This window comes from Myxine glutinosa, chromosome 4 (assembly GCF_964187855.1).
Source record: "Myxine glutinosa chromosome 4, kmMyxGlut1.1, whole genome shotgun sequence".
NCBI lineage: Eukaryota > Metazoa > Chordata > Myxini > Myxiniformes > Myxinidae > Myxine > Myxine glutinosa.
In genome coordinates, this window is record NC_136264.1 from 72623840 (window position 1) to 72651265 (window position 27426).

The 27426-nt window shown below is 42.9% G+C and overlaps 1 protein-coding gene across 15 annotated transcripts in view; it reads left to right on the plus strand.

The window, feature by feature from the left end:
* Positions 1-27426, plus strand: part of LOC137424762 (transcription factor 7-like 2) — a 384171-nt gene that overhangs the window by 337577 nt on the left and 19168 nt on the right. For 10 of the 15 annotated variants that reach the window (XM_068112536.2, XM_068112539.2, XM_078775900.1 and 7 more), the window contains 2 exons: positions 14532-14586; positions 23676-23748. In XM_068112536.2, coding sequence (XP_067968637.2) covers positions 14532-14586; positions 23676-23748 — 128 coding nt within the window. The remainder of the gene's footprint in view (positions 1-14531; positions 14587-23675; positions 23749-27426) is intronic. The other 5 variants (XM_068112547.2, XM_078775901.1, XM_078775892.1 and 2 more) reach the window with 1 other exon arrangement.

Consider the following 27426-nt stretch of genomic DNA (forward strand, 5'->3'; position numbering starts at 1 on the left):
AGAAAATAACCTATCTATAATTCTGTAGAAATTAACCCATTCGTAATTCAGGAGAAATTACAACCCATCCATAATTCTGGTGGAATTACAACCCATCCTTAATTCTGGGGGAATTATAGCCCATCCTTAATTCTGGATAAATTTATCCATCCGTTATTCTGGGGTAATTGTAATCCATCTGTAATCCTGGGTGGAATTATAGCCCACTCGTAATTCTGGAGAAGTTATAGCCCATCCGTAATTCTGAGGGGAATTATAACCCATCCGTAATTATGTGGGAATTATAACTTATTCGTAAGGACGGTGTCTTCGCGAGTTTGTTAAAACTAGTGGACCCATTGATTCATTGGACCAAATTTTCATTTGTCTCCATGCCTTGTAGCATACCTGCCTGCTGTACTGCTTGAGCCAGATGGGCCAGTGCTGGAGGAGGGAGGAGGATTATATGTTCATTATTATTATAGCCAAATGATGCTACTATTATTATTGTTGTTAATATTGGTATTAATTAATATATGCTTTGATATAATACTATTTTTACTTTTGTTATTTATTTGTTAATTGGAATGCCATGAAAGGACCTATTAAAGTGTCCTTAACATTGCATGCGTTTAGAAACGTGGGATTTCTTCCAGATTATTTGTAGTTAATTATCATCTCAGGAGATCATGATGATCATATTGGTGTATCACATTCCACATCTGAAAACTTCAGTAGAACTCCACAAAAACATGCAACACACACACACACACACACACACACACACACACACACACACACACACACACACACACACACACACACACTTCATCCATTTATAGTAGATTATTTTGGGGAGTTACTTATTGAATAGAATAGTGCAGTGAATGTAATACATCCAGACTTTCAAAAGGTATTTCATAAAATATCACTGATGTTTGGTAAGTTTTGATAAAGTATCACCTTGGTTGTTTGTTAAGTTTTGATAAAGTATCACCTTGGTTGTTTGTTAAGTTTTGATGTGGTTTCACTGAGGTTACTTGTTAAGTTTTAATAAAGTATCACTGAGGTTTTTGTTACATTTTGATAAAGTGTCATCTGGGTTATTTGTCAAGTTTTGATAAAGTATCACTATGGTTATTATTTAAGTTGTGAAGCAGTATCACTAAAGTTGTTAGTTAAGTTTTGATAAAGTATCACTATGGTTATTATTTAAATTTTGATGAAGTATCACTAAGGTTATTCGTTAAGTTGTGATGAAGTATCACCTTGGTTATTTACGTTTTGATAAAATATCACTGAGGTTAGTTGTTCCATTTTGATAATACTAGGGCATGCCCGTACTATATATATGCCCGTACTATATATCTATCTAAAATTATATCCCCCCCCTCTATTTACATGAAATGGTTTGGTTCATTCGCAACGCCAAAGCGAACGGCGAACGGCTTGCGAGTACAGTGACAACCCCCCCCCTCTATTTACATGAATGGTTTGGTCCATTCGCAACGACCACAGAACCCCCCCCTCTATTTACATGCAATGGTTTGGTCCAAAGCGAACGGCTTCCGGAGTTTGGTAAAGCAATCGCCATCGCGTGCACAAACGCGTGGTTGCCCGTTCCTTGCCAAAAAAAAAAAAAAACGCTACCCGTACGCTCTACCCCGCCCGTACGCCCGTAAACAAAAAATACAACGCTCTTCGCTTCCGCCCTTCGCTCTGACTGAATTGGGAGAAATAATGCGCATAAGAAATCGAATTACGTACCGTAATGGCGGTCAGCTCGTAACGCGCTCAGCTCCGCTCGTCTCACATCGGCCACGCCTACGCAACAAAGCGTTCTGTGATTGGCTGCCGGAAAGCGTGCTGCCGGACAGTCTTCACTGTCCGGAAGTTCGCAAATCGCAGTTAGGATGAATCGTTTTAATTTAATCGCAGTTTGAATTCGTTTTAAAACATAGTTTAACGGCAACATAGTTTTCCAACGTGAAATAAATGAATACGCTGTCAAATGTGCCGTCCGAGGCAGAGTCTGATCGCCACGTTCGGCACACGTGATAGCTCGCTGCTCTCTGATTGGTTGAAGCGTTTTTTGGACATATCTCGGTAAGTAATTGTCCGATTAATATGAAACCTTGAAAAGGCACATCCTCGGGTCCCCAGCAATATACCTGGCAAGTTTCAAGTATATCGGACCCGTGGTTGTCGAGAAACAGCGGTCACAGACACACAGACACACAGACAGACACACAGAGATTGCTGGAATTATAGATAGATATCACCTGGCTTATTTGTTAAGTTTTGATAAAGTATCACTATGTTTATGAGTGTAGTTTTGATGAAGTATCACTAAATTTATTAGTTAAGTTTTGATGAAGTATTGCCGAGGTTGTTTCTTAAGTTTTGGTAAAGTTTCACTTAGGTTGTTTGTTAAGTTTAGTAAAGTGTCACTTAGGTGGTTTGGTAGGTTTTGAGCTTGTAAAATCATTGGTAAGTTCGCAAACTATATTGAAAACTGGCTTGGGGATGGAAAGGAAGTGCTGGTTTTCATTGGGCAGATGTCAGACTGAGAAATTGTAATTCATGGAGTATACTTAGACTGTTCTTCTCTGTAATTTCTACACAAATTAATTGGATTGCATGGTAAAGAGTAAAGAGTCATTTCTCATTAGTGTCGACTCTCAGATGGCATTTACTTGTAGCCTGCTGGTAATACCTGAGCAGTGGATTCAGCATGTTGTTTTGCTTCATATTCTATTGGGTTCTAATTTAAAATGTAGACTAATTCTTCAGCTAAACCAGTGGTTCTTAACCTTTTTAAAGACACCGTACCCTAATGAAACCCACCGAACACTCGCGGAACCCCTCAAATTTGACAAAAAAATTAAGAAGAATTGCATCTCAATGCGTTTTCTGTTCTTCTTTTCGGGAGGTGATCTGGGAAATGCGTGGTTTTGTTTTGGCAAGGGCCACCCTCAAATCATTTTTGCATGCAAGCCTGCTCCTTTTCTTCGTTTTAATGTCCACCAGTTTCGAAAACGCATGCTCGCAGAAATACATTGTAACGAACGGCGTGAGGATCTCAAGGGCAATTTTAGCGATGTGAGGATACCCTTCCATTTGGCGGCACCAAAACGTTGAGAGCGTTGTTGTGCCAAAGAGTTGTTGTTGAGACTGGCTCTGCTGAAGTTCGATGAGGTCGTCGAGGTATTGGTCGTTGACATCTGCCGTTGCAACGTCGAAAGTAAACAGCTGCCACACCCATGCTGGGTACTGCTCTTGGTCGGGGCAGTAGCCGTCGAATGACTTTCCCAGCTCATCCAAGTGCGTGGCAATCGCTTGCTTCAGCTCCCCCGGTACAGCAGTGCCTCCAACTTCAGACTCATCTTCGATCCCGCTCACGCACTCGTCCAGTAGCGAAAAGTTCACGAAGTTGTCGTTCTCTGTTCGCCGCCTCCACAACGGTAAATTCTTTCGGAAAGTTAGTGTTGTTTCTAGAAAGTTTCTACCTAGTGTTGGTTTGTAATTCATTGAAACGTGTGTGTAATTAATTGTTTTCTTTTCTGTGTCGTACTGCATGCACGACCTGGTCTCTCTAGGCTCCCTCACACCCCCCCCCCCCCCCCCCGGTCGGTATTTTGTAAATTTAAGTTCTTTCCTTCACTGTATTTGCTTGTTTCTTTGATTTTCTTTTCTCCCCCTACCTCCCACGAATATCTTACCCTTTGTCTAACGTTTTAAATACGAACAAAAAAAATATCCTTTATTATCTCCTCTCCTCTCGGTTCCCGCCCACGACCATGTGCTTGTTGTCTCGTCCCGCCCCCTTTATCTTCTTTTTCTTCTACCTCTCCAGCCGATACTCACCTTTCCAACTCAAGTTTTCACCATACTCATTCAACCCTTTCTCCTTCTTTCTCAGATCCATGCCCTCACTTCAGGGACTTTTCCCAGATTGTTTTTCCTGCTCACCTTCACTCTTTCATTCCTCTTTTCTCCCGCCTCTGGAACAAACTCCCTCACTCTCTTCAATCCCACTCCTCCCTCCAGGTCTTTAAAACAGCTGTTCACCACCATCTCTTATCTTCCCCCATCCAAAACCTTGATCTTTTCAACCCCCGTTAATTCACCTCAAATCCGCCTTTCAATCCCCAACTTCTTTCCTGAAATTCCTAGTAGTGTTCATTTGCTTTATACCGTGTACCCCTCCCTCCTCCCCCAGCCCTCTCCTTTCCACAGATCTCCCGATGTTCCTGTTCTCTTCTGTTGTTGTGCTTGTGTGCTTCCCTCTCTCCCCCTCTTGTCTCCTGCTCCCTTCATTGCATGTTTTATGTGTCTGTGCATGTTTTCATGTTCAATGTGTTAGCTCTTACATGAGCCTCGATTCTGTATGCAAAAAAAAGAAGAAAAAAAAAAAGCGCTCAGCTTTTCTTCAGATTTGATGACATTCACTCCACTGCCCTGCATCTGGCAATTGAGATGAATGAGTGCGATGAAAGATGTCAGCCAAGTACGCCAAGGCGAGGATGAACTCTGACTCTTGGAAGTGCGTTGCATGGCAATGCTGGTGTTCTCGCAAAAACAGGGCTAATTCTACACGCAAGGCAAAAACACGGCTCACTACCTTCCCTCGTGATAACCATCGAACGTTAGAGTGGTAGAGAAGGACTTCGAATTCAGAGCCGATTTCATTGCACAGCTCTTTGAAGATGCGATGATTCAGAGCATGGCTTCGCACGTAATTCACAGTTTCAACGACGATTTTCAGAACATTGGCCAGTTTTGGAGGCAGGGTTTTTGATGCCAGCACGTGTCTGTGCAGGACGCAGTGCGTGACGATGATGTGTGGTGCATAGGCCTTCGCCAGCGCTCCGAAACCGGAGTTGCATCCCAGCAAACTGCAGACAAGCAAACTGCAGACACCATGTTCCACGAGAGGCCGTTGCTTCTGAAGAAGTCGTCCACAAGCTTCTTCACGTCAGCTGCCTTCGTCGTTGTTGTGAGAGGCTTGCAGAACAGAAAGTCTTCCTTGATCTCGTCTCCTTTGACATAATACACAAATAAGATGAGCTGGCTCAAATTCGAAACGTCGGTGGTCTCGTCGAGTTAAAGGCTGAATTTCGTCGGGCTCGCAACTAAATCTGCAACTACCTGGGCGAGGATGTCGTCGCTCATGTCGTCGATTCTGCATCTGATGGTGTCATTTGAGAGTGGAACGAGAGACAATTTGTTTTCAGCAGCTTTTCTCAGCATGATGTTGGCTATCTTCAACGCGGCCGGTTTGATGAGTGTCTCACCAACGGTGTGCGGTTTGCCCTGCTTTGCGATCAGGTACGCAACTTCATACGGCGCGGCAAGGATCGGTTTGTCAATTGGAACGAAGCCGAGAGTGGGCAAGGTAGCACTTGCGTCGAATCGGACTCTCTTCAATTTGAATTCATCCAGCAATTGCGTCTTTGTTCTGCCCCTCGTCGTGCAGTTTTTTGAAGTGTTCCCGTAGTTTTGCTTGTGCTAGGCTGGAGTTGCTCAACTTGACATTGCAAAGCATGCATTGAGGATGCTGACTTCTGTCCCGTTCCATCAAACACGTGAACCCGTACCTCACGTAATCCTCCGACCACTTCCTTTTTTTGCTCGACATACTGCAAAAAAAAAAAGAAGTAACAAACTGATCTTAATTGAGTTCGGGCAAATAATTGTATGACAAAAATTTAAAAAGGAACATGCTTAAATATAATCAGTACCCCTCTGAAAACTGAGAAATTTTAACGAAGAAAACATAACTTATAGTTACGATGACGGGATTTATTATCTACTCAACTCTATGTCACCTCAAATCCCATTATAATATTACATAGAAAACTGTGAATTGTTAGTTTTGAATTGTGACCAAAGGAGTTGTATCACCTCCACCTAATTTTCTGGGTAATTCAATCATATTTTATAATCACCATCCACTTTTGACTATAATATAACTCTGAACCCGCCCTGCATATCCACAAACATTTCCAACTTACTTTTCAATTAACCAGTAACTCCAAAGTAAGGCGCGACCAATGACGCACGGCACATGGCAAGCTAATCGAGGCTATTCACTGGAATTTCCGAACATCTGCGAAGTCCAAAATCCAGTAAGTAAGTAAGCAAGTAAGCACCATCAACAGAATAATTAGCAAGTTGCTCATTGATTCAACTTGCTACAGTCAGTGTGAAACAAAACAACAACACAACATGCATTTTAAGGCCATTTTCCCTGTCAGAGCGGGGGTTAGCCTTGCGGTCCCCATGACAATCTTCTCCATTTTGCCCTATTTTCTGCATCTCCCCTTGTTAACCCCCTTGCCCGCATTTCTTCTTCCACCATATTTAGCCAAGTCTTTCTCGGTCTTCCCCGTCCTCTACTTCCTTCTACATTCATTTCCATCACTCTTCTCTTCCATCACTCCCAGTGTGTACACTGGTCAGAATAGGTACACCGTATCCCTGCGTGTCGTAAGAGACGACTAAGAGGGTTGGCGTCAGGAAGGGCATCTGGCCATAAAAACATTGCCTCAAAAAGAGAACCATGACAATTACAACTACATGTGGGCAGGGTGCAGCCCGAAGTGGAGATCGGTTTCTGAGGTTTTGGGACATGGAATGTAGAGACAATGAGAGGGAGATCAGGAGAAGTGGTGGAAGTATTGGTCAGAAGAAGAGTGGACATATGTTGTGTGCAGGAGACGAGATGGAAGGGAAGTGGTGTGAGAATGGTGAAGGGTAGGCAGGGACAGAAATACAAGTTTGTGTGGCAAGGGTGCCCGGAGGGCGTGAATGGTGTTGGTGTCCTGTTTTCTGAGGAGTTTGTAGACAGTGTGGTGAGTGTGACTAGAGTGAGTGATAGGTTGATTGAGGTGAAAATGATGATTGGAAAGCTCTTGGTGAACGTCATCTCGGGATATGCTCCGCAGGTTGGTCGAAGCGATGAAGAGAAGGACAAGTTCTGGTGTGCGATAGAGAAGCTGATGGAAAACGTGAAAGATGAGGAAGTTGTTGTGGTGGAAGGAGACCTGAATGGACATGTGGGAAGGAGTATGGATGGTTTTGAGGGAGTTCATGGGGGTTACGGATATGGTGTGAGAAATGGAGAAGGTGAAAGGATTTTGGAGTTTGCTGATGGAGCTGATTTGTTGATTTGTAATACTCAGTTCCAGAAAGAGGATAATAAGCTTGTTACATACACGTCAGGTGGGTCGACGACAACCGTTGACTACCTGATGGTGCATAGGCGAGATAGGGGGCACGTCCGGGACACAAAGGTGATCCCGGGGGAGGAGGCTGTTTCACAGCACCACTTGGTTGTCTGCGACATAAGGGTGAAAGGTGCGAGGAGAGCTCGGTGGGTGAAGTACCAACCGAGAATGAAGGTGTGGAGGTTGAAAGAGGTGACAGTAAGGGAGGCATTAAAAGAGAGGCTGAGTAGGGTAGAGGATGATGTGGTTGAGCTTGAAAGTGGTTAGATGTCAATGAAAGCTAGTCTGTTGGGAGCCGTTGGTGAGGTATGTGGATGGACAAAAGGACCACCGCGGCACTCGGAAACATGGTGGTGGGATGATGAAGTTGGAAAGAGGATTGACGAGAAGAGGAAGAAGTTCAAGGAGTGGCAGAAGGCGGAGGGTACGGGAGCAGAAACAGCAGAGCATGAAAGTTATAAGGCAGCCAGGAAGGCTGCAAAGAAAGAGGTAGCAAAGGCGCAGGAGGCATGTAGGAAAATGTTCGGAGAACGCTTGGATTCGGAAGAGGGTCAGAAAGCAGTATTCAGGATTGCAAAGCACATAGCGAAAGAGAGGTTTGATGTGATGGGGGTGAGTTGCTTGAAGGATGAAGTGGGACAAATCGTTGTCGACCCAGATGGAATTAAAGGAAGATGGAAAAGACATATGGAAATGCTGCTGAATACAGAGAATGCATGGGATGGCAACATAGAGAGTAACGCAGTTTTAGAACCGGCAGAGAAGATAACTGAGAAGGAAGTTGAGGAAGCGATAAAAGCAATGAAGAGTGGAAAAGCGGGAGGGCCGACGGGAGTTGTGGGAGATATGTTGAAGGCAGCAGGAAGTTGGGGTGTGAAGAGAATGACAGAGATCTGTAATCTGGTGGTGAAAGAAGGCCGCATTCCAGTGGATTGGGAACTGAGTACCCTCGTCCCTCTATACAAGGGGAAAGGTGACCCTCTGGAGTGTGGCTCGTACCGAGCGATAAAGTTATTGGAGCATGGAATGAAGGTATTGGAAAGGGTGTTGGAGAGGAGGATAAGGAAGAAAGTGAAGATCGACGAAATGCAGTTTGGATTTATGCCAGGAAGAGGAACAACAGACGCGCTTTTCATTGTGAGGCAGTTGCAGGAGAAGTACATGGAGAAGAGGAAGAAGTTGTTTCTTGGGTTTGTTGATCTGGAGAAAGCATTCGATAGGGTTCCACGCAAAGTATTGACATGGGCATTGAGGAAGTTAGGAGTGGAGGAATGGTTGATCAGAGTAGTGATGGCAATGTACAAAAGAGCGCGCACAGCTGTAAGGACGAAGGACGGGAACAGTGGTGAGTTTGAGGTGAAGGTGGGAGTGCATCAGGGGTCGGTACTAAGTCCACTACTATTTGTAGCTGTGATGGAGGTGCTGGCTCAGAACGTAAAGGAGGGTTTACCGTGGGAGTTGTTGTATGCAGATGATCTGGTGTTGATTGCAGAAAGTATGGATGGACTGAAGGAAAAGATGAAGAAGTGGAAGGAATGTATGGAGACAAAAGGTCTGAAGGTGAATATCGGAAAGACGAAGGTGATGGCAAGTGGTAAAGCATGTGGTGAGGTGGAAAGAACTGGGAAGTAGTGGCCGTGCGCTGTGTGCAGGAAGGGTGTCGGAGTGAACTCCATTCAATGTACAATGTGCGCCGAGTGGGTTCATCAAAAATGTAGTGGTCTGAGAGGGTCATTTATCTGTGTGGCAGCTACATTCAAATGTAAGGTGTGCACAGAGGGAGCTGCAGATGGAGGAAATGTTGAGTTGGATCTTGGAGACGGCGTGAAGCTGGAAGGTGTGAAAACATTTTGCTACCTCGCAGACATGCTGAATGGAGAAGGTGGATCAGACTCGGCAACGGTTGCTCGAGTGAGATGTGCATGGAAGAAGTTTCGGGAACTGAGTGGCGTGCTGATGAGGAGGAGAGTGTCGCTGAAGCTGAAGGGAAAGGTGTATGCTGCATGTGTGAGAAGTGTTATGATTTATGGGAGCGAGACATGGGTAATGAACGTAGAGCAGCAACGGAGGCTGGAAAGGGTGGAAATGCGAATGGTTCGATGGATGTGCGGAGTATCGTTGAGAGAGAGGAAGACAAATGATGAATTGCGAAAGATGATGGGGATATTGCCTGTGATTGATGCTGTGAAGAGGAACAGGTTGAGATGGTTTGGTCATGTGTTGAGGAAGGATGAAAGTGACTGGTTGAGAAGAGTGATGGAAATTAATGTAGAAGGAAGTAGAGGACGGGGAAGACCGAGAAAGACTTGGCTAAAGATGGTGTTAGAAGAAAGCGGGCAAGGGGGTTAACAAGGAGAGATGCAGAAAATAGGGCAAAATGGAGAAGATTGTCATGGGGACCGCAAGGCTAACCCCCGCTCTAGCAGGGAAAATGGCCTTAAAATGCATGTTGTTCTCAACCAGTCACTTTCATCGTTCCTCAACACATGACCAAACCATCTCAACCTGTTCCTCTTCACAGCATCAATCACAGGCTCTATTCCCATCATCTTTCGCAATTCATCATTTGTCTTCCCCTCTCTCAACGATACTCCGCACATCCAACGAACCATTCGCATTTCCACCCTTTCCAGCCTTCGTTGCTGCTCTACGTTCATTACCCATGTCTCGCTCCCATAAATCATAACACTTCTCACACATGCAGCATACACCTTTCCCTTCAGCTTCAACGACACTCCCCTCCTCATCAGCATGCCACTCAGTTCCCGAAACTTCTTCCATGCACATCTCACTCGAGCAACCGTTGCCGAGTCTGATCCACCATCTCCATTCAGCATGCCTCCGAGGTAGCAAAATGTTTTCACACCTTCCAGCTTCACGCCATCTCCAAGATCCAACTCAACATTTCCTCTATCTGCAGCTCACTCTGTGCACACCTTACATTTGAATGTAGCTGCCACACTGGTTAATGACCCTCTCAGACCACTGCATTTTTGATGAACCCACTCAGCGCACATTGTACATTAAATGAAGTTCACTCTGACACCCTTCCTGCACACAGCACATGGCCACTTCCCAGTTCTTTGAACCTCACCACATGCTTTACCACTTGCCATCACCTTCGTCTTTCCGATATTCACCTTCAGACCTTTTGTCTCCATGCATTCCTTCCACTTGTTCATCTTTTCCTTCAGTCCATCCGTCCTTCCCGAAATCAACACCAGATTATCTGCATACAACAACTCCCACGGTAAACCCTCCTTTACGTTCTGAGCCAGCACCTCCATCACAGCTACAAATAGTAGTGGACTTAGTACCAACCCCTGATGCACTCCTCCCTTCACCTCAAACTCACCACTGTTCCCGTCCTTCGTCCTTACAGCTGTGCACGCTCTTTTGTACATTGCTATCACTACTCTGATCAACCATTCCTCCACTCCTAACTTCCTCAATGTCCATGTCACTACTTCGCGTGGAACCCTATCGAATGCTTTCTCCAGATCAACAAACCCAAGAAACAACGTCTTCCTCTTCTCCATGTACTTCTCCTGCAATTGCCTCACAATAAAAAGCGCGTGTGTCGTACCTCTTCCTGGCATAAATCCAAACTGCATTTCGTCGATCTTCACCTTCTTCCTTATCCTCCTCTCCAACACCCTTTCCAATACCTTCATTCCATGCTCCAATAACTTTATCGCTCGGTACGAGCCACATTCCAGAGGGTCACCTTTCCCCTTGTATAGAGGGACGAAGGTACTCATTTCCCAATCCACTGGAATGCGGCCTCTTTCACCACCAGATTACAGATCTCTGTCATTCGCTTCACACCCCAACTTCCTGCTGCCTTCAACATATCTCCCACAACTCCCGTCGGCCCTCCTGCTTTTCTACTCTTCATTGCTTTTCTCGCTTCCTCAACTTCCTTCTCAGTTATCTTCTCTGCCGGTCCTAAAACTGGGTTACTCTCTATGTTGCCATCCCATTCATTCTCTGTATTCAACAGCATTTCCATATATCTTTTCCATCTTCCTTTAATTCCATCTGGGTTCACAACGATTTGTCCCACTTCATCCTTCAAGCAACTCATCCCCATCACATCACACCTCTCTTTCGCTATCTGCTTTGCAATCCTGAATACCGCTCTCTGACCCTCTTCCGAATCCAAGCGTTCTCCGAACATTTTCCTACATGCCTCCTGCGCCTTTGCTACCTCTTTCTTTGCAACCCTCTTGGCTGCCTTATAACTTTCATGCTCTGCTTTTTCTGCTCCCGTACCCTTCGCCTTGTGCCACTCCTTGAACTTCTTCCTCTTCTCATCAATCCTCTTTCCAACTTCATCATCCCACCACCATGTTTCAGAGTGCCTCGGCCCTCGGTGGTCCTTTTGTCCATCCACATACCTCACCAACAGCTCCAACCAACCAACAACTCCGCACCAACGGTTGTGAAACAACTTATCTTAGACACAGACCAGAGAAACCATGAATGGGATGGGAATACAATTACAAAAAACATTTCCATTCGTTCGTAACATACATCGCAAAATAATAATAATATTAACAAGTCAAGTGAATCCACTTGGATTCCGCCCAGGTTGGCACATGGAAATTATGATGTAGCATAATTATCATCTCGGGTCAAGATTTGAAATTATGCCATGGTTTTTGTAAAATTGCTACTAGTATTCACATTATGTACTTTCACCAAAACATACATCATCATAGAAACATACATAGAATTTGGGTCCTCTGGGTCATTTGGGTCCTCTGGGTCATTTGGGTCCTCTGGGTCATTTGGGTCCTCTGGGTCATTTGGGTCCTCTGGGTCATTTGGGTCCTCTGGGTCATTTGGGTCCTCTGGGTCATTTGGGTCCTCTGGGTCATTTGGGTCCTCTGGGTCATTTGGGTCCTCTGGGTCATTTGGGTCCTCTGGGTCATTTGGGTCCTCTGGGTCATTTGGGTCATTTGGGTCCTCTGGGTCCTCTGGGTCATTTGAGTCCTCTGGGTCCTCTGGGTCCTCTGGGTCATTTGGGTCCTCTGGGTCATTTGGGTCCTCTGGGTCATTTGGGTCCTCTGGGTCATTTGGGTCCTCTGGGTCATTTGGGTCCTCTGGGTCCTTTGGGTCCTTTGGGTCCTCTGGGTCATTTGGGTCATTTGGGTCCTCTGGGTCATTTGGGTCCTCTGGGTCATTTGGGTCCTCTGGGTCATTTGGGTCCTCTGGGTCCTCTGGGTCCTCTGGGTCATTTGGGTCCTCTGGGTCATTTGGGTCCTCTGGGTCATTTGGGTCCTCTGGGTCCTCTGGGTCCTCTGGGTCATTTGGGTCATTTGGGTCCTCTGGGTCATTTGGGTCATTTGGGTCCTCTGGGTCATTTGGGTCCTCTGGGTCATTTGGGTCCTCTGGGTCATTTGGGTCCTCTGGGTCATTTGGGTCCTCTGGGTCATTTGGGTCCTCTGGGTCATTTGGGTCCTCTGGGTCATTTGGGTCCTCTGGGTCATTTGGGTCCTCTGGGTCATTTGGGTCATTTGGGTCCTCTGGGTCATTTGGGTAATTTGGGTCCTCTGGGTCATTTGGGTCCTCTGGGTCATTTGGGTCCTCTGGGTCATTTGGGTCCTCTGGGTCATTTGGGTCCTCTGGGTCATTTGGGTCCTCTGGGTCATTTGGGTCCTCTGGGTCATTTGGGTCCTCTGGGTCATTTGGGTCCTCTGGGTCATTTGGGTCATTTGGGTCCTCTGGGTCCTCTGGGTCATTTGGGTCCTCTGGGTCATTTGGGTCCTCTGGGTCATTTGGGTCCTCTGGGTCATTTGGGTCCTCTGGGTCATTTGGGTCCTCTGGGTCATTTGGGTCATTTGGGTCCTCTGGGTCATTTGGGTCCTCTGGGTCATTTGGGTCCTCTGGGTCATTTGGGTCCTCTGGGTCATTTGGGTCCTCTGGGTCATTTGGGTCCTCTGGGTCATTTGGGTCCTCTGGGTCATTTGGGTCCTCTGGGTCATTTGGGTCCTCTGGGTCATTTGGGTCCTCTGGGTCATTTGGGTCCTCTGGGTCATTTGGGTCCTCTGGGTCATTTGGGTCCTCTGGGTCATTTGGGTCCTCTGGGTCATTTGGGTCCTCTGGGTCATTTGGGTCCTCTGGGTCATTTGGGTCATTTGGGTCCTCTGGGTCATTTGGGTCCTCTGGGTCATTTGGGTCCTCTGGGTCATTTGGGTCCTCTGGGTCATTTGGGTCCTCTGGGTCATTTGGGTCCTCTGGGTCATTTGGGTCCTCTGGGTCATTTGGGTCCTCTGGGTCATTTGGGTCCTCTGGGTCATTTGGGTCCTCTGGGTCATTTGGGTCCTCTGGGTCATTTGGGTCCTCTGGGTCATTTGGGTCCTCTGGGTCATTTGGGTCCTCTGGGTCATTTGGGTCATTTGGGTCCTCTGGGTCATTTGGGTCCTCTGGGTCATTTGGGTCCTCTGGGTCATTTGGGTCCTCTGGGTCATTTGGGTCCTCTGGGTCATTTGGGTCCTCTGGGTCATTTGGGTCCTCTGGGTCATTTGGGTCATTTGGGTCCTCTGGGTCATTTGGGTCCTCTGGGTCATTTGGGTCCTATATTCCTATCCTATAACATATATATCTCCTATAACCTATCCTATAAATATAGATTTGATGACGTCATGTTTACACATCTGAGCGACAGAAATGAGCGACAGAAATGAGCGACAGAAATGGGTGACAGAAACTAGCTTCACTTTTGAGCGTCCGAAATTCCCAGGCAAACGCTATAACGCACCAGGTTTACAACCTGTGCGTTAATAATAAGCGTAATTACACATAGATTCAAAATTGATACAAAACTAAAAAAACAAAAAAAACAAATTGCAATGCGTTTCGGAGGACCTCCGCCAAACCCCTGAGACTGGCTCACTGAACCCCTGGGGTTCGGTCGAACCCAGGTTAAGAACCACGGAGCTAAACCAATCGCTTTTAACACCTTTTCTTTCTAACTTTAATCACACTTTACTCAAGATAAATTAATGGATTTCTGATTTTTGAACGGTGTTTTAAGTTAGATTCTAGCTGATCAGGAACTATGACTTATTGCACTTTATATGCCTATACATCCACCATGATATTCATCATCATGTTATCATCCACCATGATAAATCATCCTATAAGCAACTGGAGTCCATGTGGATGGTCATCAAGTGTAACTTGAATTTGATATTGATAGTAATATTAAAACTGATATTTACACACACTTCGCAATGTTACTTGCTCCACAATTTCTGTTAATGATTACTATTAGTGCTTGAGAAATCCCATTCCAGTCCTATGCATGTGCAGGGAAAGAAGAAGAAGAGGAAAAGAGAAAAGCAGCAGGTGGAGGCTGCAGTGGTGGGTGAGTGTCTGTTGATTGTTGTGAAAGTGAATGGATATTTAATATAAGAGCATGTCTTTGTTTCTTCGCAGTTGTTATTCTCCTGGCCTTAAATCCCATCAATGATAACAAAATGTAGGTTTTGCAGCAGCAGCAGACAAAAACACTTGGTATGAAAGACTTATTCCACGCATAGCAATATTGTATAAATGCAAATAAAACAAATAAATCCAGTCATGTTCGTCATTGTAGGCAAGTTGTTCTGATACTGCAATGCATGCAATAGAGTGAAGATGATGTAAAAAAAAAAAATCATTATTACGCATATTGACTTACGTGCACCAGGTGATGAATCTCAGCGACGTGCTTGTCTGATTGACCTGTAATGTGGGTCATGACCTCGTACCGTGCATCTATCAATCTGCTTAGTAATGTTCATAAAAATTGAAAGGGTTTGTGTAAATTTTGCACCATTCTTCAATGATCTGACATTGGAATGACCCTGCTGATATGTCCGTGTCCTTGTAATTCATGCAAAAGTACACTATCTTCTTATGTCCTTGTATTTTGTATGATTTATCTACAAGCACTTCCTCCAACCTTACATCACTGTTTCAAAACGGGTGGTCTCCTCAAACTCTGGAATATGTAGTTGGTTCCCATTTCTGTCACTTTAGTGCAGCAATCCATTTCTTCCTGTGCTCATAACCACATGACACGGAAGTCCAAATTTATTTCCCCATCGCTTATTGAAGAACTCTTGGGAATATTGTTGCATGCAAAGCACTTTGAAAAGTACCTCACGAAACAGAGAGCTAAACCACGTGATGTTGTGATGTCATCTGAAAATCATTTTTACAGCTAGTCCTGCAAAAATCGACATTTAACTTAATATGACATGCCAAGGGGTTTGTGGTTATTTTGTCTCGAAGAAGATCGTATAGTAGTTTCAGGTAAATTGCAGTAGAGTCGTTAATAGCAATTTTGGAAAATAATCAAGTAAAACATTCCAAAAGATACTTCTTCAGAAGATGAAAGTGATAAGATAATCCCATTATTGCTTGAGCGTGTTCCTGGTGATTCCAGGGAATTTGCAAGCTAGTGTGAAAGCCTAGTAAGAAGCGATCCTTCATGGTATATACAGCAGGACATGACGGTTTATTTTTCTTCTTTTCCATTTTTTTTCTTCTCCTGAAAAAGATTTTTTGATGTTACAAACAGAGGATATTTCACCGCATGTCATTTGTTTAACAGCTATGCCATGCTTCCCATGAAACGCAACTTTAAAACTTGCTCCTCTTCTTTTCATTTACCATGCTACTTAATTCACTGAGACAACACTGCCTATTGATGTACAGTCACGTGAAAAAGTAAGTACACCCCATGTAAAGTTTTGACTTTTTCAACATATTTCAACATACAGCTATTTGATCTTCATTTCAACAATATTGATAGAGAAAGGTGATATAATATAACAAATGTCATGAAACATTTACATTTTGTCATCCATTGAATAATTTAAATAAACATAAATGCAAATTTCGCATGTGGAAAAAGTAAGTACACCCTTGGCTCTAATAGGTGGTATTACCCCCTTTGGCAGAAGCAACCTCAAGTAGGCATTTCTTATAACTGTCTACCAGTCTCTGACATCGACTGGGAGAAATTTTTGCCCACTCCTCCATGCAGAACTCTTTCAGCTGTGCCATGTTTGAGGGGTTTCTTGCATGCACAGCTCGTTTCAAATACCCCCACAACATCTCGATGGGATTTAGATCTGGGCTTTGACTTGGCCATTCCAGAACCCTCCATTTCTTTATTTTCAGCCATTCCTTGGTGGATTTACTGGTATGTTTAGGGTCATTGTCATCTTGCAAGGTCCACCTTCGGTTGAGCTTCAACTCTCCGACAGATGGCCTCACATTATCCTCAAGCACCCTCTGGTACAATGAAGAATTCATAGTGGATTATATGATGTTGAGCTGCCCAGGCCCTGATGCAGCAAAGCTGCCCCAAACCATAATATTTCCACCACCATGCTTTACAGTTGGTTTCAGGTTCTTGTGGTCAAATGCTGTCTTCTGGTTTTCGCCAAACATGTCTTCTGGTACTGTGGCCAAATAGCTCTACCTTTGACTCATCTGTCCAGAGCACATTGTTCCAGAAGTGCTGGTCTTTGCCTCGGTGTTCATTGGCAAACTTTAGTCTTGCCTTGATGTTTTTCAGGACAGCAAAGGTTTCCTCCTGGCACACCTCCCATGAAGATCAAATTTGTGCAGCCTCTTTCTAATGGTAGACTCGTGCACTTTGACATCAACAGTGGCAAGAGCTACCTGTAGGTCCTGTGATGACATTCTGGGGTTCTTAGAGACTTCTTTCAGCATCTTGCGGTCTGCTCTCGGGCTGAACTTGCTGGGGCGGCCTGGCCTGAACAAGTTGGCAGTTGTTTGGAATCTTCTCCACTTGTAGATGATCTTCCGGACAGTCGAATGATTGATTTCAAATTGTTTGGAGATCTTTTTAAATCCTTTCCCAGACTCGTAGGCATCTATAACCTTCTTTCTGAAGGCCTCAGATAGCTCTTTTGATCTAGGCATGGTGACGCCACACACTTCAACAACAAAGAGCAAACCAAACTAAATGTCTGAGGTTTAAATAAAACAGGTTCCTCCAAGATCCTCTCTAACGATGTTCTAATCATTTGCACCAGAGCTGGTGCACCTGATTATAATTTTAGGTATTTGAAGTAGTGATAAATGTATGGGTGTACTTACTTTTTCCACAGGCGAAATTTGCATTTATGTTTATTTAAATTATACAATGGACTACAAAATGTAAATGTTTCATGATATTTGTTATATTACATCACCTTTATCTGTCAATATTGTTGAAATGAAGATCAAATAGCTGTATGTTGAAATATGTTGAAAAAGTCAAAACTTTACATGGGGTGTACTTACTTTTTCACGTGACTGTACATTTGGTCCTCGGTTAGCATCGTGGTGACGTTCTTGAAAATGTGCATTCGGAACTGAACCAATGTCTAATCGGCTAGTTATTGTCACCCACCTGACCCAACCTGCCCACCAAGTTTTGTCCGAACTCGTCCATAACTTTTTTAGATATCATGCTATATATTGGTTTTTGGCCCGATCACTTAACAGTGAAGAATCAATTAAAAATTATAGTATCCAGATGCAGATCCGGATCTTCACCAAAATCGAATTAATTCGTCTTTGTGACACACCCAACTTGTCCACCAAGTTCTAATCTATCCACAACGTTTTGAGATAGCCTGCTCACAGACAGACAAACAAACAAACATGGGTGAAAATATAACCTCCGTCCACCTTCGGTGGCGGAGCTTACAGTTTTTTAATCACAATTGATTTAATTTGATATTGTTTGTACTTAAAGATAGTTGTACAATTTATATAATTTAAATTGGTTTAATTTAGCAAACTAAGATTGCTTTGTGTATACGAGTGGTCAATTCATATTTGAATGAATTGTTACACCATGAATGTCTTCATTGACAATTTTGTATCTAATAAATATCAAATACCTACCCCCCTCCCCTTCCCCCCACGCCCAACAACACCATACACTTATCATCAACATTTGAATTGCGTCACACTTGATACTTAAGAGTATTTTTTATTTTAAATGGTGGCAAATTTAATGCATGTGACAGAAGACGATTCCAACAGGATGGTGCGCACTTACTTTTGAGCTCTTTGTCTGGGTTTGATTTCCAGGCCCAGCTTTTATAAACTGTGGGAGAGGTACTTCACAGACAAGGCGTTCCATCTGCGCCGTCCCTTTGGTGCACGTTAAGCCTGCCAATTCCATCGGCTCGCATTAGTTGGTGGAAGTTAAATATTCCACATTAACTTTTGCAAAGAATAGGCGAGTTATCGCCAGCACCCTGAACAAATTCCAAATTTGTGTCCTGATTACAACTTGGAAGTAAAGGTAAACCACCCAGCATAATCCTTGCCACGGGACTGCTTCAGCAGCACTGAACCTGCTTTCAGGCAGAACACCGGAGGGAGAGAAAGAGACAGACAGACGCAAACATACAGGGAGGCATTGATAGTCCAACAAAAATGTCTGACAACTTCATTGATGACAAGCATATCCATGGCATTTGTTGCGTGCATGTCACAAACCCATGAACTACCTGTAAACACCGTCCATTTCATGCTCAACTTCCTCATTCAAATCTAAGCTTGCTGGTCATCTCTGCCTCTCCTACAACATATTGTTGCTATGTTATTTATTGTACATGGTGTTTTTCTTATTCAAGTATATGTTGTATATACCCGCATGAAGTTCCTCAAAAGGAAGTGTGAGATCTAGCTCCTTTACTCTTTTCCTGCAGACAGGTCTTTTCCTGCTTTTTGTCGCTTTTTAATTGCCTTTTATCTAGTTTTGCACACCTCTGGCCTCCCCGCCCTCTCTTCCCACCCCCAACCCCAAAGCATTTGTCGCTACCCAGCCCAAAAGACTGAACACTTTCATGTCGTCATTCATTACTTCGCAGTGTTCCTGAATCCAAGGTTACCACTCACTTTCATTATTGTTCCAATTTTGTTGCACCTGTGAAATTCCCATTGTCCCTGTTTCATCCCATTGTTACCTCAAGAGGGTAGGTCACCACCATGGTTGTATTTTTCCTTTTGCTAGTGTTGCCATTAGTACCAAGCTTGTTGGTACTATAATCTACTTGTTTCTTTTTCTGGTATTTATGTAACCTTGTGAAAAGCCATGTGATCATTGCACATTTTCATTTGTGGATGCTTTTGGTGGTGGTCCTGGTAATACCCTGTGGAGGTCTCACCACTCTGTTTTTAGTTTGTTTTTCTTTCATTACCTGCAAAATCGAAGATTTTTCAAGTATATTGGTTGGTCTTGTACGTTATTCTGTCTGTCTGTCTGTCTGTCTGTCTGTCTGTCTGTCTGTCTGTCAATCGCCTACAGGTTACAATTTTAAACCAATCTTCACAAAACTTCACCAGATGGTAGAGTTGGTCATATGGAAGAAACCTATTGATTTTGAGGTCAAAGGTCATCTTGAGATCAAATTTCTAAAATTGTCATTCTTCATCCAATTGACTTGAAAATTGAACAGCATTTTCATATCGAGTCACTAAATTGGGAAACCAACTATTTTTGAGGTCACAAAGTCAACTCAACGTCAAACTTCTAAAATCATCAATTTTCATCTGAACAATCATCAATTTTCATCTGATAAACTGAAAATTAAAGAGCAATTGCATAGTACCTCACTGACTTAGAAAACCAACTATTTTTGGGGTCAAAAGGTCAAAGGTCAACTCAAGGTCAAACTTCTAAAATCATCAATTTTCATCTGAAAAATCATCACTTTTCATCCTATTAACTTGTAAATTAAACAGCAATTACATAGTCCATCACTGCATTGGGAAACCAACTATTTTTTGAGGTCAACATGTCAAAGGTCAACTTAAGGTCAAACTTTTAATGTCATCAATTTTCATCTGATTGACCCGAGCTTTGAATAAGATCGTCAATTTTAATCTTAATGAATTGGACAATTTGATTTATCCATAGCAACGTTTTATTTTGTGGAGGGTGGATTTTGCAAGTATCATCCCCTGCATGACGTCTTCTTGTTTTTTTTGTTGTTTAATTCTTCCATCGGCAAAGTAAGCTCGTGACTAATCATTTCAAATGGCGAATGCACAAGTTTTCTTTACTTATTAAGCAATTATTCCATGAGAGTAGTTTTTTTCGTTACAACATTTAAAAATCGTTACTTTATGAGGGAAGAAGGAAATGATCATGGCCCCACTTGATTTGATTGAGGTGAGATGATGAAAATGTATCTCTAAAAAAAAACAAAAAAAAAACGAAGATACTTCCAGGATGGTGCAGAGTTAGCACACTTACCTTTCAGCTGTTTCATCAGGGTTTGATACTCAACCTGACTATAAACCGTTGGATTGGTGCTTTGCAGGCCAGGCGTTGCATCACAAAGTGTACCATCCCTCCGATGCATGGACATTAGGTTGGAGACCACCGATCTGATAGCATGAATTATTGGACGTTAAAGATCTTCCGTGACGAGTCAGCAAGTTATTGCCGGCACCCTGAGCAAATGAAGAATTCCTTCCTTGACTGGTGCTGGGAAGGCAAAGGCAAAAACCATCCAGTGTAATCCTTGCTGTGAGACTGCTTTAGCATCCACTGAATCCACCTTTTGGACGATTTCAGTAAAATAAAGATAAGGATAACTTCAGTGCCTTGTGCATTACTATAAATTAAGGATACATTGTGTCATTTATTATTACCCTCGCCAGAGGAGAGGGTATTGCATTTGAGTCAGTTTGTTACTTGGCAAAATTATTTTATTTTGCCAAGTATATTGATCACTGTGTGTGTGTGTGTGTTGTGTGTTGTGTGTTGTGTGTGTTTGTGTGTCCGCTCACTAATACTTGCCTGCAGGTCACAATTTTAAACTAATCTTCACAAAACTTCACCACATGGTAGAGTTCGTGGTCCCACAGAATCCTATTATTTTTGAGGTCAAAAGGTCAACCACTTTTTTCAAATTTCTAAAATCCTCAATTTTTCATCCGATTGACTTTTTTTTCGGTATACAAGATCGAGGCTCGTGTAAGAGCTAAATTGGACTTTAATTTTGAATAGGATTTACATATCAGCTAACTGAATTCAACCACCAACTATTTTTGAGATCAGCATAGGCCAAAAGGTCAACAACCATTTCAAATTTCTAAAATCCTCAATTTTCATCCGATTGACTTGAAATTTGAATAGGATTTACATATCGGCTTACAGAATTCAACCACCAACTATTTTTGAGATCAGCGTAGGCCAAAAGGTCAACGTAGGCCAAAGGTCAACCACTTTTTTTTAATTTCTAAAATCCTCAATTTTCATCCGATTGACTTGAAATTTGAATAGGATTTTCATATCAGCTAACTGAATTCAACCACCAACTATTTTTGAGGTTATAAGGATGCTCTACTGAGTGCCATTCCACTTTGTTCTGTTTTGCCAAGTGTCGCTCTATGAGTGATTTTTCATCTGTTTGTTTGTTTGTCTGTCCACACAGACGAGTATGCTTTTCTCTGTAAAGGTTGGTCTGATTGCCAATAAATTTTCACCACAGGAGTGCCTCCTCCTGTAATTTTTTTATGATAATTATGACGTCATATGTCACATGGTATGGGCGCCATCTTGGAAAAACCGAAAATTTTCACCTCTATCTCCAAAACTGCTCCATAGGAAAAAAATGAAGTATTTCTGGAGGGATTTAATTTCAGTCTCAAGTTTGATTACATTTACTGTCTCAGGTAGCAATGCCACTGTGATCTGCATTGTGCAGAGAACAATAAATTGCAAATTATTGTAGTTCAACATTCCCCATAAGGGTTGTTCTTATTGTTGATTAGCCCCGGCCAGTTCTGCTCGAACAGGGCCACGGCATGGAGATAGCCGATTCATCACCTGGGAGCATCCCTCACATCTAAGATGTTGCCCCCAGAAAGCTCCTTTAGTAGGCTGTCTCATCTGTCCTAAAAAAAATCTCATAATACCTTTTGAAAAGAACAAGCCATCGGGTCAATCAAATGCCAAATGATCTACATGTGTGAGACTACTCTGGGGTGGGGAAATGATTTCCATTTCAAACGCCACCACCTCAGATTGGATTCAGAATCAAATAATTGTTATATTTTAATCGATAGTTGAATGAATGAATGAATAAATAAATAATTCTGGATATAGCTTTTGTGGCTTTTATTATCTGAGTATGTTGATTTCCGCTCTGTGAAGGAAGGATTTAATATTTTATGGATATATATCGTGAATGTCAGAATATGAAGGGACCCTTATTAGTCTGTGACTGTTTCCTCCGCATGTGTGCCTTTATCACTGCATGCATGCTCACCGTCTTCTTGCATGGCTCACCCCCTGCCAGTTCCTTTTCCTGCCCACAAAATCGACCCAGCCATACAAACAATGTTGTAGTTCTACAAGAGCCTTGAATTCTGTGTATAATAATGAAAAATAATAATAATTAAAACCTGCTGCAAATCCTACTACTCCAGCTGTATCCCATCACAAGCGGAAAGCACTTCCAATGATTCTTGCCAATACTGTCAGTGTCTGTGCAGCTTTGATTCATCATAAAGAACATCTTAGACATCAAAAAAATGAATGGAACCTTTGGATGTCTCAGCATCAAACTCAACACATCATTACATGCATTAGGAAGTACTGAATGCAGTATAACTCGGTGCAAAACCTCATTGTGCTGGGAAAGTACCAGTAACTTGTTGATGGCAACTGCTAGCACGCCTGATGAGCTATTGGGATTCTCATTGGTCAGAAAAAAAATCAAACCTCTTATTCACACAACAAACCTTAATGATGTAAGGTCATAGTGAATAAGTTCCGTTTAAAGGTTTCCCAACTTACTTTGTTTTTGTTTTTTAAACAATTGTTTTTCAAATATATTTAAATCCCAATTTTTCAAAGAATTTTATGATATTTTGAAAACTTTAGCCTGAGTTGCTTAAATCACTGTAACTTCATCCGCTTGGATCTGACTGCACTTTCATTTTGACCCTGTTAAAATCCCATTATTTTATTGATTGTAGTCTGCAGTCATAGTGATCTACAGTTTATAGTAAAACAGCAGTGTTTTGAGTTCACCCCAATAAAAAGTAAACAAGACATTATGAAAGTAGAAAATTAATGATGCTTTAATCACAGTTTGTTTACTAAATGGTGTGAAGTTAGTTGCTGATTGGTTTGTGGCTTCCATATCAATCACGAGGAAATGAATGATGAGTTAGTGGCTTGTAAAGGGAGATGTACCCTGGATGGAGGACGAAATGACTATCAAGTTAAATGATAAACTTCCCATGAACAAGGTATTTGATTAGTGTTTGAACTAGTGTAACAAACAAATAGTAGCCATTCAATTGTTAACCAGAAAAATAAGTAGGTAAGCAGTTCCATTCCTCTTTGCCACTGCTTCCGGCCTAACATTAAACCACCCCTGCTCTCTACGCCTTCCTCTCCCCCCTTCCCTTCAGAACAAGAAGCTGCTAAGAAATGCCGTGCCCGATATGGTCTTGAGCAGCAGAGTAACTGGTGTAGCCCTTGCAGGTATGCACCCAAATCTTGCTTCCCCTTTCCCCAATCATTCATTCTGTCATTACTCACACATCTTTACCCTCCTGCCCTCCAGACTCTCAATATGGCCATCCGAGGTTGATCTTTAGGATCTCAGGTGCCGCTCATTTTTTTCGTTTCCACGCCAAATCGATTTTCTTTTCCTTCACAATAAAAGTTGATATAAGGTGTCGACAGCGGGAAGGGCATTACTTCCAGGTATTCTGAATTCCATGTGTCCCTCACATGGTGTATGCTATGAACAATCTTACTTGGCCATTTGTGGGTGCATGTAGTTTTGGTTTCTTCACGATGTCACGTTTACAAACTGGGCGATCATTGGGGAGTTAAATCCGGGAACACCTGTTTGAGAGACGGAAAAGGAAGGTTAAATCAATTGTGATTTGAATTCGATTTCCGTTTTTATCATTTGAAAATCAAAAGATTCTCTTTTATTAAAAGTATATCATTGTGACTTTGATTGGAAATCTGTCCGTATTCAATTGCTGAACTACCCTTCACTACTCCCTCGTTCACCCACCCCAATAGAAAAATAAAAGGCTTGGGTACCTGGGAATATCTTTCAACAAGTCCCTGAGAACATAAAATCAACTTTGGATGGCCTAATATTTGTTTTATTTCTACTTTTTAACTCAACCTCTCTCCCTTCGCATTGTGGTTTAATCCAGGAGTTTGCAACCCCATTTACATTTTGACTTTTTACTGCATTGTATTAACACATCTTGAGTATATTGTAGTAAGTGTTCCTCACTTACTTTTGCTTCCTTTGATTTTTGTAATGTAGTTGTACATCCCAGATAGAGGAGAGGAGAGGGGGGGGGGGGGGGGGGGGGGGACCACACCACGGGATTTGTGTCCCGCTATGTTTGTCTACCTGGGGTGGCACAGCTATACGGTGCTACACCGCTTTGTTGATTTGCATTACCATTTGTTTGACTCCATTGTAACGACCGTTTCATCAATGTGTCCGGTTTGTTGGAAGATTTACATATGTGCAATGCCGGTGTAATCTGAGATACATATTTCCGCAGTTTAGCCGCCATGTTCACTCAGCCAGCACTCGTGGCTGTTTGAGTGCATCACTGCAGTTTTCATTTTGTTTGAACATTATTTTTGGTTTGCTCATTCCTCCCCCTCAACCACTCACACTCCTCCATCCTCTCACAATTTCTAACAGGCCGCACGTCTGCCACTGTGCTCATTTCGAGCGCTCTCCCTTTCTTCCCTTGCATTGCAAAATCTGTTCACATTTGAGTAATGCAGATTTGTGGTTGTATGAAAAAGTCTTATTTTGTTCTTGATTGCAGTTTTTAAGCTGAATACATACAAACCGCTATGTATTAGACATAATTTCAGGAGGATTATATTTTTAAAAGGTTTGCTGTACATTTTCATGGGAGTGCACTGTGAATTGATGCGACGGTGAAATTTGGGTGAACCATAACAAACGTGAGTATGCAGACAGGTGCGATTATTTGAGGAACGGTTTCAAATCACCTGGATAAAAAAAAAAATTTAAACCACCTTTAGAGGCCATTTTTCCCCGCAAGCGGGGGTTGGCCTTTTTCGGGGACCGTGGTTGTTGTTGTTTTTCGGTCCCCTTTTTGAAGCAATGTTTTACGGCCGGATGCCCTTCCTGCCGCCAACCCTTTTTGTCGCCTTTTACAACAAGCAGGGAATTACCAGTGAACTGGTACTCAATTAGCCGACCTCGGAAGGATGACAGGCTGAGTCAACCCCCCTGGCGTTAATTCAGCGATCGACCGGGATTCGAACCCAGGATCCTAGGATCCTAGGATCCTAAGCTGGCACCCTAGCTGCTAGCCCAACACCAGGACAACACCTGGATAAATAATGGGTAATTGATTTGGTGTACAAATAAACATCGTTTTTACACATTCCAAGCAATGACATTGCCCAGACAAAAAGTGTGCAGATTTGGCATGGCTGATGTGTGGATCACATGCGGATTTATTACTTCTTTACAATGTACATTCTATTTGGAAATTCCTATCTTCACTAATTATTTTTCTTAAACTCTTTTCCATCACTACATGTTTTCTTTCACTATCTCTTTTCAACTGACTATTTTCCCTTCTCTAACTATTTTCCCTCACTACCTATTTTCCTTCACTATTTTCCTATGCTAACAGTTTTCTTTTGCTAACTGTTTTCTTTCACTACGCGTTCTCCTTCGCTAACCATTATCCGACGCCAACCGATTTCCTATGCTAACAGTTTTCCTTCGCTACATGTTTTCCTTTGCTCTACATTTTCCGACGCTAACCGTTTTCCTACGTTAACCGGTTTCCTACGCTACACATTTTCCTTCACTACGTGTTTTCCTTTGCTCTACGTTTTCCTTTGCTCTATGTTTTCCTTTGCTCTATGTTTTCCTTTGCTCTACATTTTCCTTTGCTCTACATTTTCCTTTTGCTCTATGTTTTCCTTCGCTCTACGTTTTCCTTTGCTCTACGTTTTCCTACGCTAACCGTTTTCCTACACTACAAGTTTTCCTATGTTAACCGTTTGCCATCGCTAACTTTTTCCTATGCTATCCGTTTTCCATTGCTAACTGTTTTCCTTCACGACATGTTTTCCTATCCTAATCGTTTTGCTTTGCTAATTTTCCTTTGCTACACATTTTCCTTTGCTAACCGGTTTCCTTCGCTACACATTTTCCTACGCTAACCGGTTTCCTTCGCTACACATTTTCCTTCACTACACATTTTCCTACGCTAACCAGTTTCCTTCGCTACACATTTTCCTACGCTAACTGGTTTCCTTTGCTACACATTTTCCTACGCTAACCGGTTTCCTACGCTACACATTTTCCTTCACGACACGTTTTCCTTCACGACACGTTTTCCTACCATAGCCGTATTCCTTCGCTAACCGGTTTCCTTCGCTACACATTTTCCTACGCTAACCGGTTTCCTTCACCACATATTTTCCTACGCTAACCGGTTTCCTTCGCTACACATTTTCCTTCACTACACATTTTCCTGCACTAACCAATTTCCTACGCTACACATTTTTCTTCACGACACGTTTTCCTTCACAACACGCTTTCCTACCCTAGCTGTTCTCCTTCGCGACACGTTTTCCTACGCTAACCAGTTTCCTTCGCTACACATTTTCCTACGCTAACTGGTTTCCTTTGCTACACATTTTCCTACGCTAACCGGTTTCCTACGCTACACATTTTCCTTCACGACACGTTTTCCTTCACGACACGTTTTCCTACCATAGCCGTATTCCTTCGCTAACCGGTTTCCTTCGCTACACATTTTCCTACGCTAACCGGTTTCCTTCACCACATATTTTCCTACGCTAACCGGTTTCCTTCGCTACACATTTTCCTTCACTACTCATTTTCCTGCACTAACCAATTTCCTACGCTACACATTTTTCTTCACGACACGTTTTCCTTCACAACACGCTTTCCTACCCTAGCTGTTCTCCTTCGCGACACGTTTTCCAACGCTAACTGGTTTCCTTCGCGACACATTTTCCTACGCTAACCGGTTTCCTTTGCTACACATTTTCCTACGCTAACCGGTTTCCTACGCTACACATTTTCCTTCACGACACGTTTTCCTACCATAGCGTATTCCTTCGCTACACATTTTCCTACCCTAACCGTTTTCC